The sequence below is a fragment of the Oppia nitens genome, unplaced genomic scaffold (assembly GCF_028296485.1).
Source record: "Oppia nitens isolate AA-2021 unplaced genomic scaffold, nextdenovo-longstitch-racon4-pilon3 scaffold5_pilon_pilon_pilon, whole genome shotgun sequence".
NCBI lineage: Eukaryota > Metazoa > Arthropoda > Arachnida > Sarcoptiformes > Oppiidae > Oppia > Oppia nitens.
In genome coordinates, this window is record NW_026533243.1 from 3,460,881 (window position 1) to 3,476,361 (window position 15,481).

The following is a 15,481-nucleotide window of genomic DNA, read 5'->3' on the forward strand; positions in this document are numbered from 1 at the left end:
TTATAATGGAAATATGGGCTGACATTCATGTCATATCAGATCAATTAACACATTTGATACTAACATTGAGCTGAAAAAAGCTCAAAATGATATTTAAATAATGTTGGCACATGTCACTTTTTTTAATACAATTTAATTTTATTTATCAATTAATTTCATTAACTAATAACTATTTATCATTTTTTTAGGAATCATGAGTTATTGCCTAAAAAAATCCATAATAAATATTAATTACAATAACCAAAATTATTTTATAAATAAAATACTCGGAACAAAACATTTGAAGCGATTAAAAATTGCATCAATTTTGATAAAATAATAAAATATATATCGAAATCAATTACAATATAAGTACACAATAGCCTCAAACAACACAATGATATTAAATTGCTATATACAGTAAAATTGTGGCTCTTTTGAGTCAAAATTAAGTCTTTTGATTTAAAACAAATAGCGATTAAAATATCGTACAATATGTTCGTATTGTAATTATCGTTATGATTAAAATTGGATAATAAATTCGGATATATTGGACCAAATGAAATGTAAACATAGAAATTATATAATAATTGATTATTAATATTTTCGTCTAAATTAATATATTTATAGCAAAGATTGATTTATTTGTAGTCTTTTGAAACTGTTTTCATGACTCAAACAATTTATTAATGATTAGAAAGAATGTGTGATTAAAATAGGATTAGATCTCTTGGTTGACTCGATTTGTTGCGTGACTTTGTATGGCAATGATTATCAGCAATTTATGGACATTTAATGCTATCCATTCAAACATTTGCCGTCAATTAAATAGAAAATATTTTATTTAATAGTGATTACAGACAACGATTTGTATTATTATTTTTGGTCTGAAACACGAACGGCGGCTGAGAGAAGAAAATCTGTTCGGCTTTCTTGTAAAAGGTGTGCACTCTATCGATAACTTCGGTCTTCTTCTCCATTATAATACAAGACAGTGCGTGCAGACCATCCATAGCATCGCGAATACGTTTATGCATTGCTCGGAACTGGTCAACGATGGCCTGCATCCGCTCATTGCACGTCTCATCTCTCATTTGTAGTTCATTTTCGGCGTCATATAGACTGTTGATGTAACCGATCAGATCCGGTACGTTCTGAATGAATGGAAGGCACGGCAGGAACTTTTGTGGCTCGACATCTGTCATGTGATGAAACATCTCAATAATGATAGCCAGTCTGTACTCTATCATCACAAGCGCTTCCAGGAGTCGTTCATAGGAACAGTATATCTGTTTCATATCGCAACAAATTTTGGCCTCAATTTGACACATAAATGATATAACTTTTGCTAACTTTTCGTCAAACATAAAATTATTAAAGAAATACTTATTTGATAATCGATTAAAATAATAATTAGTGCAATCACTCAAAGCATTTGAACCATTATTATCGCTAATTGTGATCTTAATTGAAGTGTCATTCATAGAGTTCATATTCACTGTAATATTTGTCATTGAATTTGAACCGTTATTAACAGTAGTGGTATTGTGTTGTTCATCAATAAGTCCGCCGCCACCGGCCAGAAGTGTGTCAAACTCTCGGCGAATGTTAAGAATGCCAGACATATCCATAGATGTCTTGTGTGTGAACCCGTTGTGTTCCTTCTGATAGTTATCAATGGCGACGGCAAACAAATCATTAGTACATTTGAGAGCATCGCTTAACTCTAGTTTCTCCAAACGTGAAGAATATATATTCAATGAAGACTGATATGAATCCTGAAAGCGCTTCAAATAAGGTATAATTATGTCGGGATCGGTGTCGCAGTCGTCATCATCTTCTGGTTCACTGCTTGTTGTGGCCATTGATTCGACAACATGTTTGACACCAGAATTGTTATCATTGGTAACATCCGATACTTTGTAAGCTTCACAGCAGTCCATCAAACACTCGGCGTCCACTTGAGCTGCCATTCGGTTGTGGACAACATGTTTGTGATCTATAGTTAATGAATGTGATGTCGTCATCGTTGCTGATGATGATGAGGGCATCGATGGCATCGGTGGTAATCTATTATCATGTGATGGTTGTGACTCAGTTTGTGACTTGACATGAATTTCATCCAATTTCCTTTTGGGAACCGTTGGCTCCGTGTCTGAGCCATCATGCGATCTCTTGTAATTCATTTGAATCAGCGATTATGTGGACAAACCATAAGTGAGACCCTTAATTGGTTCACAAATGTGATGTCAAAGACATTAATCACACAAAATATAAGACAATTGTTGTCAACAAAAGTATTTGCATTGAACTCAATATAAGTCAATACAAGACATTGTGTTTGTGTTCACTATTTCATCAAAAGTGTTGTAATCATTGAGTACTCCATTCAATGTATGAATGCTTTACTGCCACTCATAGACATACATACAGTGCTATACTATCTAATAGTAGAGTACTATTGCCAATACATTTGACACTAAACTCAGCTCAAAATATCAAACTATTTTTGTATACAATTTATTTCAAACAAATCCATAAAACTTGTATTTTTTGGTAAACATTTACAATTTTACACCATTTATTACAATAAAAATTATACTTATTAATAAAATTTTCACACATTTATACTACAATTTATTTAGTATATTATAAGTAATAATAAATTAATATAAAGTATTATAAAATCTATTATATCATAACTTGGATATAATTTGCAGAATCATTAAAATAGATATCTATAGACTATAGTACAGTATATGTTATATTTTAAAAGTGAAATATTATTCAGTATATTCAGTAGTATTCACTGTATATGTATGTTATAAAATTTATGTTAAATATGTTTACAATTATATATAGTATATTTATAACATATATTTAAAAATTTCTAAAATATCTATTTTATTGACAATGATTTTCAATTTAGTTTTCTTTTGAATAATAAAATAAAAATTGAAACGCTTTTTAAGTAATAATTATTTTTTTTGTATATATGCCAAACAATTTGAAAATGTTTTAAAACTTAATAGTAATAATTTTTATGAATTTATTTACCACAGTTTCAATGTCTGTTTATAAAAAGTCTCTTTGAAATGAAAACTTTRATAATATGGATGAATAGTGATGTAGTGATGCAGTGATGTTAATCACTCAAACTTACGGCATATCTCAACACAACTACATTGCATTTAATACAATCGCCCACTAATTCATTGATTAACTAATTTCAATTAATTTCAATGATTTTAAATTAAAAATATGCATATATTGTCTAATATGTATTGATTACAATGTTTATTATAAATAAATATCATTTATTTTGTTAGATAATATGTTTATATTATTAATATAATGACGTAATGCATATATAATTACGTAAATATAAATCTCTCTCTCTCTCTCTCTCTCTCTCTCTCTCTCTCTCTCTCTAATAATTTATAATAAATTACTTAAATATAAGTCTAAATATAAAGCAAATTGAAGACATCCTATAGGTGTTAATATAAACAATACTTTCATTTTTGAAACACTATTTCTATAAATAACGAAAAAATTTAGATTAAATAAACAAATGAAAGAATTTTATGAGTTTTGACACTTGAATTGAAATTTTGAGGACATTGTTGAAGGTCTGGTAACCCATTAACTCAATTACTATATTAACAGTCATATAGTTTGGATAACATCAGTAGTCATTGAATATATATTTTTAAAATATCTTAATTCTATATATTTATATATTAAATATAAATATCAAAATTTAAACTTTAAATTTAAAATATGTATTACAGTATATATAAATGAATTTTGTATATTAATAATTGATTTATGTAACCATTTAGTAATGTACTGTATTTATAATATTGCATATTATGATATAATTCAATTGAATATTATTTATTATATATATTTTAAATAATTATAAAGATAATTATACTGCAAAACTAATAATATTTTACATTATTAATATAATACCTGTACAGTACAAATTGGACAATCACTGTAATACAAAGTATTGTACATATATTGCAAAAAATACATATAAAATATTCAATAATTAGTATATTATTAAGTTTTAATTTTAGTGCAGTTTAAGTGCACATCATTGCTATAAAACGTCATATAAATACAAGAATAGTGTAAGAATTTAAATATATTTATATTAAACTAATTGCTATTTTATAAAATGATAAAAATTTAAAAATAATCTATTTTATATAAATATGAAATATACTATAAATTATAATTAAAGAATTTAATTAAATATACAAAATAATAACTTAAGTAACATATAATGAGTACAACCTATATGTTTAACTGAATTGTACTAAAACTTAGTACACAAGTTGTGTACATTAATAACATTAGAAATTTGCAATACATTTATACAGTAAAGTAAAGTACAGTACATTTATTTTAATATATAAAGTCATGTTTTGGCAATTGATTGGACATTAAATGTTTTGCAATCATAATAATAGTGTATTTATTATCATATGACTGATTGTTAATTAAATGTCTAAAATTTATCATAAGTTGTTTGCTTATACATTGACTTAATATTTTAAATCTTTTATCTTTAGTTAATATTTTATAATTTATATCATATAAATTGTATAATAAAATTGAATTCAACTATAATATTGATTTAAATATTTGCATTGAAAACTTATGAAAATTAATTTATTATATAATTCAAATAAATGCAAAAAATTATTACAAATTACACGATTTATTTCATGTGAACCATATATGATGACTACATTTGAGACCAATTTATGCGACAATAATCTTAACACTTCAAGTAATGACCCAAACATTGGTTATAATGTTATCACAAATTCAAGGTTTGCTTACATTTGAAGTCATTTTTGACTTTATTTAACATTTGATTTATTTATAAAAATTAAATCTAATTTTACAGTTAAATGAATGCAATTTTATAGACTTAACTCAATTTAACTAATGAGTGAATGTTTTAATGAATGATATTTTGATTTAAAACTAAATATAAAATGTGCTAAAAATAAATTGAATTTTTTTTTTAATGAATTGAAGTTATTTTGTGTGTCATCTGTGGATCAAATGTGATGAAAGTGACAAATGATTGTTAATAATGTTTAGTCAAATGTTAAATATATTGATCTACCGGAGCGTATCGCTCCTCAGTTTGATGTCTCAAATAACAACTTATTATTATCTCATTTCAAGTCGAGTGTCTAATTGGTTCCGATGGCGACCAACCAGTCCTCATGAGTTGGACAGAGCCGAGAGTAAAGTGCTATCATGTAAGACACGATTAACTATTTATTTATTATTTATTAACAATTGTTTATGTATTCAATAGTCCTGAAGAATCCCTTCCGAACCTATTATGTAGACATCGGTCAGGGCTTAGGTGTTGATAATAGCAAAATATGGACATTAGAGATGACACCCGAAGCCCATAATGATAACGAGTCGTCGGCCACACCTTTAGTGCTAATACATGGCTTTGCGTCAGCCATTGGTCTTTGGGCTTTGAATTTGGATTCACTTCTGCAAACGGGACGCAAACTCTACGCATTTGATTTGTTGGGTTTTGGTAAAAGCTCGCGACCAACATTTGATTCGGGAGAGACAGCCGAAGTACAAATGATCGATAGTATCGAAAGGTGGCGCAAACATGTTGGCCTCGACCGCAAATTTATACTATTAGGTCATTCATTTGGTGCTTATTTAGCCGCTTCTTATACTCTTCAATATCCAGAAAGAGTATCTCATTTAATATTAGCTGATCCATGGGGTATGCCTTCGCTGCAAATGAATCAACAACTAACTCAACGTCAAATCCCGCGACCGCTTTGGGTTAAAATGGTGGCTAAAGTTGTTACAATGTTTACACCATTAGCTGGACTTAGAGCTGCCGGCCCGTGGGGTCCGCAATTGATTCATAAGTTACGGCCCGATATAAAGAAAAAATTTGAACAAATGGCAGGAGAGGGAAATGCCGACTGTTTTCTTGAATATATATATCATTGTAACGCAAATCACATGCCGAGTGGAGAAATGGCTTTTAAATCATTGTCCACTAGTCTCGGATGGGCTCGCAATCCTATGATCGATAGGATAACGGAGTTACACCCGGAAATTAATATGACTTTTATTTATGGTTCCCGTTCTTGGATTGATAGACAACCCGGCTTTCAAACCAAGTATTTGTTGGGCGATAGAGTCAATGTTGAGATCATTCAGGGATCGGGACATCACGTCTACGCCGATAAGTCGGAAGAGTTCAATGAATTAGTAGCTAAAGTGTGTCACACTGTAGACTCACGAGTAAACGACATTGATATCAACGATAGCGATGATGAAGATATGGGACAGGCATTGTTTGACTGATGCTAAACATAATTTATATAAATATATACTTATACTATATATATATACTGTATATATTTTAAAAATCATTATAAAAATTTAGTGAGACTTAAATATACTGTACTATTGTTATATTTAATATTAAAATTGTTATCATTATTTAGTTATTGTAAATAATATTTTAATATTTACATTTGTTTAGTATACTTTTTATTACATTTTAATTATTTTTATGAATACATTTTTGCGAATTTATTTTTTAACGATAATGTGAATCCGTTTCGAAATTATGTCCGATTTTATTAATCCTAACGATACTAACCCTAATTCTTAGTTAATATTATTAACTTAATAATATTAATTACCTGGGTACTATTTTTTACAAAAATCAATTCAACTTCATTCAAGTGATTTTTAAGTACATACTTTTTTTTAAATAATTGACTATAAATGCAGAAATATTATCAAAAATATGTGGAAAAAATGGTGTTTACCTTAATGTTATATATATTCATATAAATTATTATTATTTTATAAAATAATTAAAATAGTTTTATTCAAAACTAACTAAATTATATGTTCTATACTATAGAATCTATAGTAAATGATAATTATTGCAATAATATTAAAGTCGATTAAAGTATCAAAATATATTTATAACTATGATATAGTCATTATCATAATATAATTCAGTAAAACCATAACAAGTTTTATAATATTTAATAATTACCGGTAAATGAATGTATTTGCAAAATTATAGATAATATTAAAATATTGATTTTTTACATTTTGTTAAATTTTACCCATTTTGCCAACGGGTAACCACTAATCCTAATAACTTTAAGACATTTGTTTTGTCTGTTTGTTTGTTTGTTTGTTTGTTTGTTTGTTTGTTTGTTTGTTTGTTTGTTTGTTTGTTTGTTTGTTTGTTTGTTTGTTTGTTTGTTTGTTTGTTTGTTTGTTTGTTTGTATGTGTGCACACTTCCTCAACAACCATTTTTTAATTCAAAGCTAAAAATATATTGTTATATTTTCAATTTTAATTTAAAGCAATATTATTTCTATGGGAAATTTTAAATGATTATTGAGCTCAGGTAGGTTTTAGGGACAGGTAGGCTGGTGTCGTGTAATTACACTTTGCTATATTATATGAGTTACAGGGCACCAGGAGGTAAGCTACCTGTGCTAAATTTTTGCAAAATTTTCTCAAATGCAAAAATTTTCAATTTGTGTTAAAATTTTCAATTTTAATTTAAAGCAATGTTATTTCTATGGGAAATTTTAAATGATTATTGAGCTCATGTAGGTTTTAGGGACAGGTAGGCTGGTGTCGTCTAATTACACTTTGCTATATTATATGAGTTACAGGGCACCGGGAGGTAAGCTACCTGTGCTAAATTTTTGCAAAATTTTCTCAAATGCAAAAATTTTCAATTTGTGTTAAAATTTTCAATTTTAATTTAAAGCAATGTTATTTCTATGGGAAATTTTAAATTTTTGTTGAGCTCAGGTAGGTTTTAGGGACAGGTAGGCTGGTGTGTCGTGTAATTACACTTTGCTATATTGTGTGAGTTTATGGCACATGTTAGCTACATGTGTTAAATTTCAGTAATTTTTTTTCAAATGCAAATTTTTTTTCGCAAAAATTAAATTTTCAATTTTTATTAAAATTATTAAATATATATAAAAACTAAAATTTCTCAAAAGTTTAGTCGAATTAATGTGTATTGGTTCAGTAGTTTTGTTACATTAGGTTATGTAGTAGTTGTATAAACAAATTAAGTCTCATTCAAATTACTTATAGTAAATATTTTTAAATTAGTAAAAGAATTGCACGGCTATACATGTTGCTCGGGACAAACTAGTTTCTTTTAATATTTTAATTTTATATATTTTTAGTTTACTATTTCATTAAAATTATTAGTGGTTATAGTGAAAAATTACAATATATTTTTATATTTCAATTTAGTTAAACTTAATTTTCATATATGTTTAATATAGTGTTATTTTTTATTAGTATAACGAAAAAACTTAAAATATTTTTTGTAATTTTTAAATTATGAGCTAAATTTTTATTTAAAAACTTTCTTTCTTGTTATCATATAATTAGGATTTTTGTATTAAAATTTATTATTTATTTACTATATTTTTATGTGAAATTTTGATTAAGATCTCTGGATATCAATTCCAGTTCCTGAGAAGTCTATATAATAATCAATTTTTAAATAAATATTTTAAACATTTTCATAATAATTATTATAATATTGTATTATTTTCAACTAATTATAAATTTATTAATGAATTATTTAAACTATACTTTTTGTAATTTATATATAAAAATGTAGTACCATTACCAACATTTTACATATTTCTTATAAAAAATTAAAGTAAATTTACTGATATATTATTGGATTATCACATGAATAACAAGAAATTATATTTTAAAATCAAAACCGAAACTTAAAAACATAACCAAAAATCTGTAAACAAAATGTATGTCACTTTCTGTTTTTATGGTTACCGTTAAATTGTGTTTTCTCTCCCATATGGAAATGTCAAAGTCGTGGGGAATAATGCGAGTTTTGTACCATAATATGAAAAATAGTTTTTTACTTTGAATAATAATTTGTCTGTTTTTATATATTTTCAAGATTTGCCACCCCTTTTATTTGGACCCCTTGTCTCTAATTATTCAAACCCTTTGAATATGTTATCTATTTACCGATTTATAATATATAAAAATACTGTAAATGTACACAAATGTCATTTATTGTTAAACACTGTTATAACTATTAATTAATTACCGGTAATATCTAAATATACTGGTTTTAATAGTTTACTGTTAATTATTGGCCATTACAGTTCCATATTCCCCCAATTTTGCTTTTCCCCACTAACTCGTTTAATTTAGCAGGGGTGGTAAAAAATGGAAGTTTTTACCGTATGAAAATGTTATTTTTCATTTTTTAAAATTCCATATGGGAAATAAACCACGATTTTACGGTAACTGTTAAAACAATTACACAATTAAGATCTAATTTATATAAATAATTTTTTATATATTTAATATCAATTATATTAACATTTTTGTCTAATTTACAAAATGATATCTAATATATTAATTACAATAACAACATTTATATTATCCATTATTACCGTAATTTACTATTTATATCAAACTACTGTCGTAAAAGCTAATTAAAAAACAATTTAAAAAATAATATAAATGCAAAATAATGTCATTTCATGAAATATTGAATTAGTACTAAATTGTGACAAAAGATAAAATTTAATTATAATTACCGGTAATAAATCACAAGTTGTGATTCACAACCATTATTTTACAATCATTTTCATAATACAGTGAAATATTTAAAAATTTATTTCTACAATAATTATAACTACAAAGTATTGTATATTTTAAAATATAACTATCAAAATAAATTCAAACAATAATTTGATAAATCGTTTTCCCAAAAATGATAAAAAATAAATAAAACTAAAAATATACAATTATTGGTAACTTAATAACAAATAATAAATGAGAAATAAAACATTTTTAGTTATTTTATGTCTTAAATAATAATATGCATAGAATTTAAATAAAAATTGTAAATAACTTTAATAACAGAAAAACTCATTACCGGTAATTAATATTTTAATCAATTAATTTAATTATGACCTATAATTATTAAAATGACTAGTGATATCATTATATTAAATATTCAAAACTTTTTTAACGGCTAAAACTATATCATGACTCTGTGGAAGAGCCAACTGTTCCAATGATTTAGTGTATGGCATGGGAACATCAGCACCGGTTACACGAACTACTGGAGCATCTAAATAATCAAAGGCTGGACCTATCGGTAATAATATTAAACAATTAAAAATTTAATTTACTATTATTTAAAACACATTTGAATCATACTTTCAATAATTCGTGCACAGATCTCAGCTCCGATACCACATTGAGGCCAACCGCCCTCAACAGTCACTAAATGATTTGTTTTTACAATAGAATTGATAATAGTCTCTTCGTCTAATGGTCTTAATGTTCGTAAATTAATAACTTCGGCCTCAACACCAATTGCGGCCAACTCTTGAGCCGCTTCGAGACATATGCCCACACCTTTTGAATGGGAAACTAATGTAATCCTATCTCCAGATCTTTCAATCTTTGCTTTTCCAATAGGAATAAGAAAATCTTTAGATTTCACTTCATCCGAGACTTCAAATGGTTGTCCATAGAGTAACTCATTTTCAAGAAACACAACGGGATCGGGATCTCTAATGGCACTCTTTAACAGTCCTCTACAATCTTCAGCTGAATATGGAGAGATTACCTTTAATCCGGGACAGTGACTATACCACGCGCCATAACATTGAGAGTGCTGAGCGCCCACACCTGATGCAGCACCGTTAGGACCACGAAATACAATAGGAATGGCAACCTTTTTAGTAAATCAAATCACTTTTAATATTTCATCATTTTATTTGTAATCAAATATCATATATACTGTAAATATACCGTTCCGGCCGACATATAAAATGTTTTTCCCGCAGAATTGATGATTTGGTCGATGGCTTGCATCGCAAAGTTAAATGTCATAAATTCACAGATCGGTCGCAAACCGGCCTTATTTTGGTAAATCAAATATACTATATATCAATCAATTATAACAATATCTCTATAATGTCTACCATAGCAGCTCCGACAGCAATGCCGGCGAAACCCATTTCAGTGATGGGAGTGTCGACCACACGTTTGTCTCCGTACTTCTTCCACAATCCACGACTCACTTTATATGCGCCGTCATATTGAGCCACTTCTTCGCCCAACAGAAACACTGTGTCATCCCTTTCCATCTCGTCATCCATGGCTGAGTTAAGCGCATCCCTCACTGTTAGCTGTATAGATACCATCAAATGTTAACCACACGTCAATCGCGTGTTAGATCTTAATCACATACCTGTGCTTTCAAAGCACTACTCGTTGTAAAATGTCTTTGATTTTTATGTATTAATTTATTAATCAAAGAAATTGAAACCAATTTTCTGCACAACATCTTTGGTGACAACAAACTAATCAACGGATCGCACGTTTGTTTAGAAAACACGCGTTTTTTGGTCGCAATTTGCGCCACAATTGAGTCGACAAACAATTAGTCGATAATTAAATTACACTTAAAATCAAAGTGTAATTCAAATGATTGATAAATGAGTCGACACTCAGATCTCAACTCAASTCTAGTTTTGATTCAATTTTGTCATTCAATCACTAATTCTTGACTTTCGATATGAGTTTCAATGAAACATATTTTAGAATAGGGTTGACAACTATACACACATTTATATACATTTTTGTTAATTTGCTTTTAATATCTCATATTTTTTAAAAATAATAAATGATATGACTATATATAATATTATAGTATTTAATTAATAAGATTATCTTATTTATATATAATGTCATGTCATGTATAGCTAAATATTTAGTTATAATATTATATTAATATCTTTATAGTGTTAAAGTAAAAAGTTGTATTAGAAAATAATTATAATTATTCTGATAAATGTATAAATATTGTCATATTTTTAATTTATTGCATCACAAGAGTTCTCAAATTAATACATAAATATTAATTTAATTTAATTCTTTGATTTTTGACATTTTTATATAAAAAATACTTAATTTGTATGTTTGAGTTGTCAACCATACTTTAGAGCAACGTTTGAGACAATCAATGAAACATAGATGTCATGACTTAAGTCAATAAAAATATTTTATTTTATAATTTTGTCAAAATTATAACAAATAAATTGAAATTAAATAAATAAATTATTGACAATAATATATAATGTTTTTTTGTTTATTATTATAATTATAATTAATCATAAATATAAAATACTATTTTTAATTAAAATTTAAAACTATTGTTTTAAGATAAATATTTTATTGTCTATAATAAAGTATAAACTCTACAAACTGTACAGTATATGTGTATAACTAGATGTAAATAAATTTATATTTAATATTAATGTTTAATAGTGTAATATTGTATTAAATTTTAAGTTAATATATTGTTTGAAACATACAATGAATACGACATCTATTGTAATGATTTGATAACAAAACACTTAAATTGATAAACATTTGCAACGATTGCCTATAAGTGTCGCAACAGTCGTATGGATTGTAATGCAGTGATTGGTTGACATTTTGTGTGACATTGACTTCCATTGACTTTGCATTCAATTGATATTAAAGCCGACATTCACTCTAACTCTCACTCAAAACGTGTCCTAAAACTAGACTTTCGTTGACTTATTTGACGTCCGATTGTAATCACAATTAATTTGTAAGTAATTTAAACAATAATTTAAATAATTATTTATAAATTTATAGTTTGTTTGAAATGTAAAGAAAGCCATTTAGTTAATTAAAATGTCAAATGTATTACATTTTATAAAACAATTGATTGATTGCTTAATCTTTTCAGATAAGACTTGAAACTCGTGTCGATCTCGTGATTGAAAGACTTAGTAATTGTAATCAATGGCTAAACAAGTGACTCAAGACAGCTGTGCTTACGGTTCGGGCAAATACTTTGCTCTCTGTAGTGTCGGTGGTGTCTTGTCATGTGGTGTAACCCATACAGCATTGACACCTCTAGATCTGGTCAAATGTCGTATTCAAGTAAATCCTGCAAAATATAAGGGAATCTTCAATGGATTCAATGTTACCTTAAAAGAAGAGGGTGTTAGAGGATTGGGCAGAGGGTGGGCGCCCACTGCTATAGGATATTCTCTTCAAGGTTTAGGAAAGTTTGGCTTATATGAAGTCTTTAAGAAGGTTTACGCCGATGCTTTGGGTGAAGAAAAGTCTTATTTATGGCGAACGTCGTTATATTTGGCGGCCAGTGCTTCGGCAGAGTTTTTTGCTGACATAGCTTTGTGTCCAATGGAGGCGTGCAAAGTGCGGATACAGACCCAACCGGGATGTTCACCACTTTTGCGAACTGTTGCGCCACAAATCTGGCGAAATGAGGGCTTCTCCGGCTTTTATAAGGGTATTTCCCCTCTTTGGATGCGACAGATTCCGTACACTATGATGAAGTTTGCTTGCTTTGAACGCACCGTTGAGTTGCTTTACCAACATGTCGTTCCCAAACCACGTGAAGAATGCAATAAAGCGGAACAATTGACTGTTACTTTTACCGCTGGATATATCGGTTTGTCTTAATAGATGTATTTATGAATTATTTGAATACATTTATATATTTAATGATTTGATATATAGCCGGTGTCTTCTGTGCCATTGTGTCACATCCCGCCGACACTGTTGTATCTAAACTAAATCAAGACAGAGGAAGCACTGCTGGTCAGGTGCTTAAAAAACTAGGATTTGGCGGTAAGACCTATTGATTATTTGATTAAATGAATTTTATTTTAAATATAATTATAATTTAAATACATTGAATACAACATTTTATGCCATTTATCATAGCCTGCGCTTAGGCTATAATACAAAGTATTAAATTAATTTTATACATTATTTTGAAATACCGTCACATTAACGGGTATTTAATAACATTGATATACACGTCAATTAAGTCTCAATTTGTTGTAATTTGAAATTAAAATTACTTAATATAATTGAGATGAGTCATTACGTGTGAAATTAATTGCAGCTAAATATTGGTGAGATATTGTAAATATTAAATATTTTACATTATCATTGCTTATTTAGATACAACAATTATGATTACAATTTAGTATTGTTATTTGAATTTACAAATTTTTTATTGTAATTGATTAATAGGTATATGGAAGGGATTAGTTCCCAGAATTATAATGATTGGTACACTAACTGGTCTTCAATGGTTTATCTACGACGCTGTTAAAGTATGGCTTAGTTTGCCGCGTCCGCCGCCACCACAAATGCCCGAAAGTCTTAAGAAAAAGTTGGCCGAAAAGCAACAATAATAGAAACTATTTTAATTATAGTGATTCAATATAATTGTTATTTTAAGACTAATGAAACTAAATTAATGAATTTTTTTAATTAGTCTAAAATAATGCAAAATTTATTTAAATTTTTAGTCCATAATAAATTTGTTTTAAAATTATGAAATAGACTATTAACTAAATAGACAAAAGTACCTGTATAATTTTAATTAAGACAATACTAGACTTTTGTTTAATTTATAATACTGTATTAAGTTTTATATTTTGTGCGTTTTGCTGATATTTTAAATAATTTTTTATAGCATATATACAGTAATAGAAATAAAGCTCATATAAATAATAGGTTTTAAAGTTATTAGAATAATTGGAAAAATGTAATGTTAAAAAGATAATTAATTTTATTTGTTTAATAAAATTTATTAATTTTATTATTTTTAACTTATGACAACTTTATTTTTTAACTTTTTAGATAATTTACTACTAATTAGTACTACCATTAGTCTATATACTGTATTTTAGTGCCAGGAGTGCATTAGTTGATAAGTATTACTATAAAATTTGTAATAAAAATATAAATTATTCGTAGTTCACTGATAAATGTTTATAAAAAGTTAAAGATATTTTTATTTATTAATGAAACTTAAATTTATATATACTATAAATTTATAGGAATACCAGTTGTTAGGAATAAATAACATTCAATTATATTTTAAATGAAACTTTTTTATGCACTTATGATTTTAAATTTTAAACTTAATTTAATGAATAACTTAATTTGTGGCATATATTTTTGTCAATATGTTCACAATAAAAAATGATAATAACACTGACAACATAAAACTAAATGAAAATTATTTTAATATAATATTAATATAAAAGTGGTTAATAATAAATTTTATAAAATATTGACATTAGTTAGAGAGAGAGAGAGAGAGAGAGAGAGAGAGAGAGAGAGAGAGAGAGAGAGAGAGAGAGAGAGAGAGAGAGAGAGATCTAAATAACATTCAATATTTTATATCCATTATATAATTTTTTTTACAAAAGTAACTAAAAAGTGAAATAATATTTAATTAGCACGAATTGCAATCAAAATTAGCTAATTTTGCGTAAAAACAAGACTCTATAGTTGTTTTTACTGATATTTACGTCAATGCTATTGATTTAATAG

At 27.2% G+C, this 15,481-nt stretch overlaps 3 protein-coding genes across 4 annotated transcripts; 2 read left to right on the top strand and 1 right to left on the bottom strand.

Moving 5' to 3' along the window:
• Window positions 1-4,685: 4,685 nt before the first annotated feature.
• On the top strand, window positions 4,686-6,403 carry LOC128960938 ((Lyso)-N-acylphosphatidylethanolamine lipase-like). Of its 2 annotated transcripts, none has more exons than XM_054307108.1 (3): window positions 4,686-4,829; window positions 5,194-5,270; window positions 5,330-6,403. In XM_054307108.1, the coding sequence occupies exons 1-3, from the start codon at window positions 4,735-4,737 to the stop codon at window positions 6,361-6,363; spliced, it is 1,206 nt and encodes a 401-aa protein (XP_054163083.1). In that variant the 5' UTR covers window positions 4,686-4,734; the 3' UTR covers window positions 6,364-6,403. The 2 variants fall into 2 exon arrangements, with proteins under 2 accessions (XP_054163083.1, XP_054163084.1); XM_054307109.1 differs by having other exon boundaries at window positions 4,776-4,829; window positions 5,041-5,270.
• Window positions 6,404-9,988: 3,585 nt separating this feature from the next.
• LOC128961971 (pyruvate dehydrogenase E1 component subunit beta, mitochondrial-like) lies at window positions 9,989-11,664 on the bottom strand. The gene is made up of 5 exons (XM_054308315.1): window positions 11,316-11,664; window positions 11,047-11,253; window positions 10,874-10,981; window positions 10,274-10,796; window positions 9,989-10,205 (listed from the first exon to the last, which is right to left on the bottom strand). The coding sequence occupies exons 1-5, from the start codon at window positions 11,409-11,411 to the stop codon at window positions 10,060-10,062; spliced, it is 1,080 nt and encodes a 359-aa protein (XP_054164290.1). The 5' UTR covers window positions 11,412-11,664; the 3' UTR covers window positions 9,989-10,059.
• Window positions 11,665-12,497: 833 nt separating this feature from the next.
• LOC128961747 (phosphate carrier protein, mitochondrial-like) lies at window positions 12,498-14,458 on the top strand. The gene is made up of 4 exons (XM_054308009.1): window positions 12,498-12,704; window positions 12,846-13,577; window positions 13,646-13,756; window positions 14,168-14,458. Exons 2-4 carry the CDS (start codon window positions 12,902-12,904, stop codon window positions 14,329-14,331), a joined length of 951 nt encoding a protein of 316 aa, XP_054163984.1. The 5' UTR covers window positions 12,498-12,704; window positions 12,846-12,901; the 3' UTR covers window positions 14,332-14,458.
• Window positions 14,459-15,481: the final 1,023 nt, after the last annotated feature.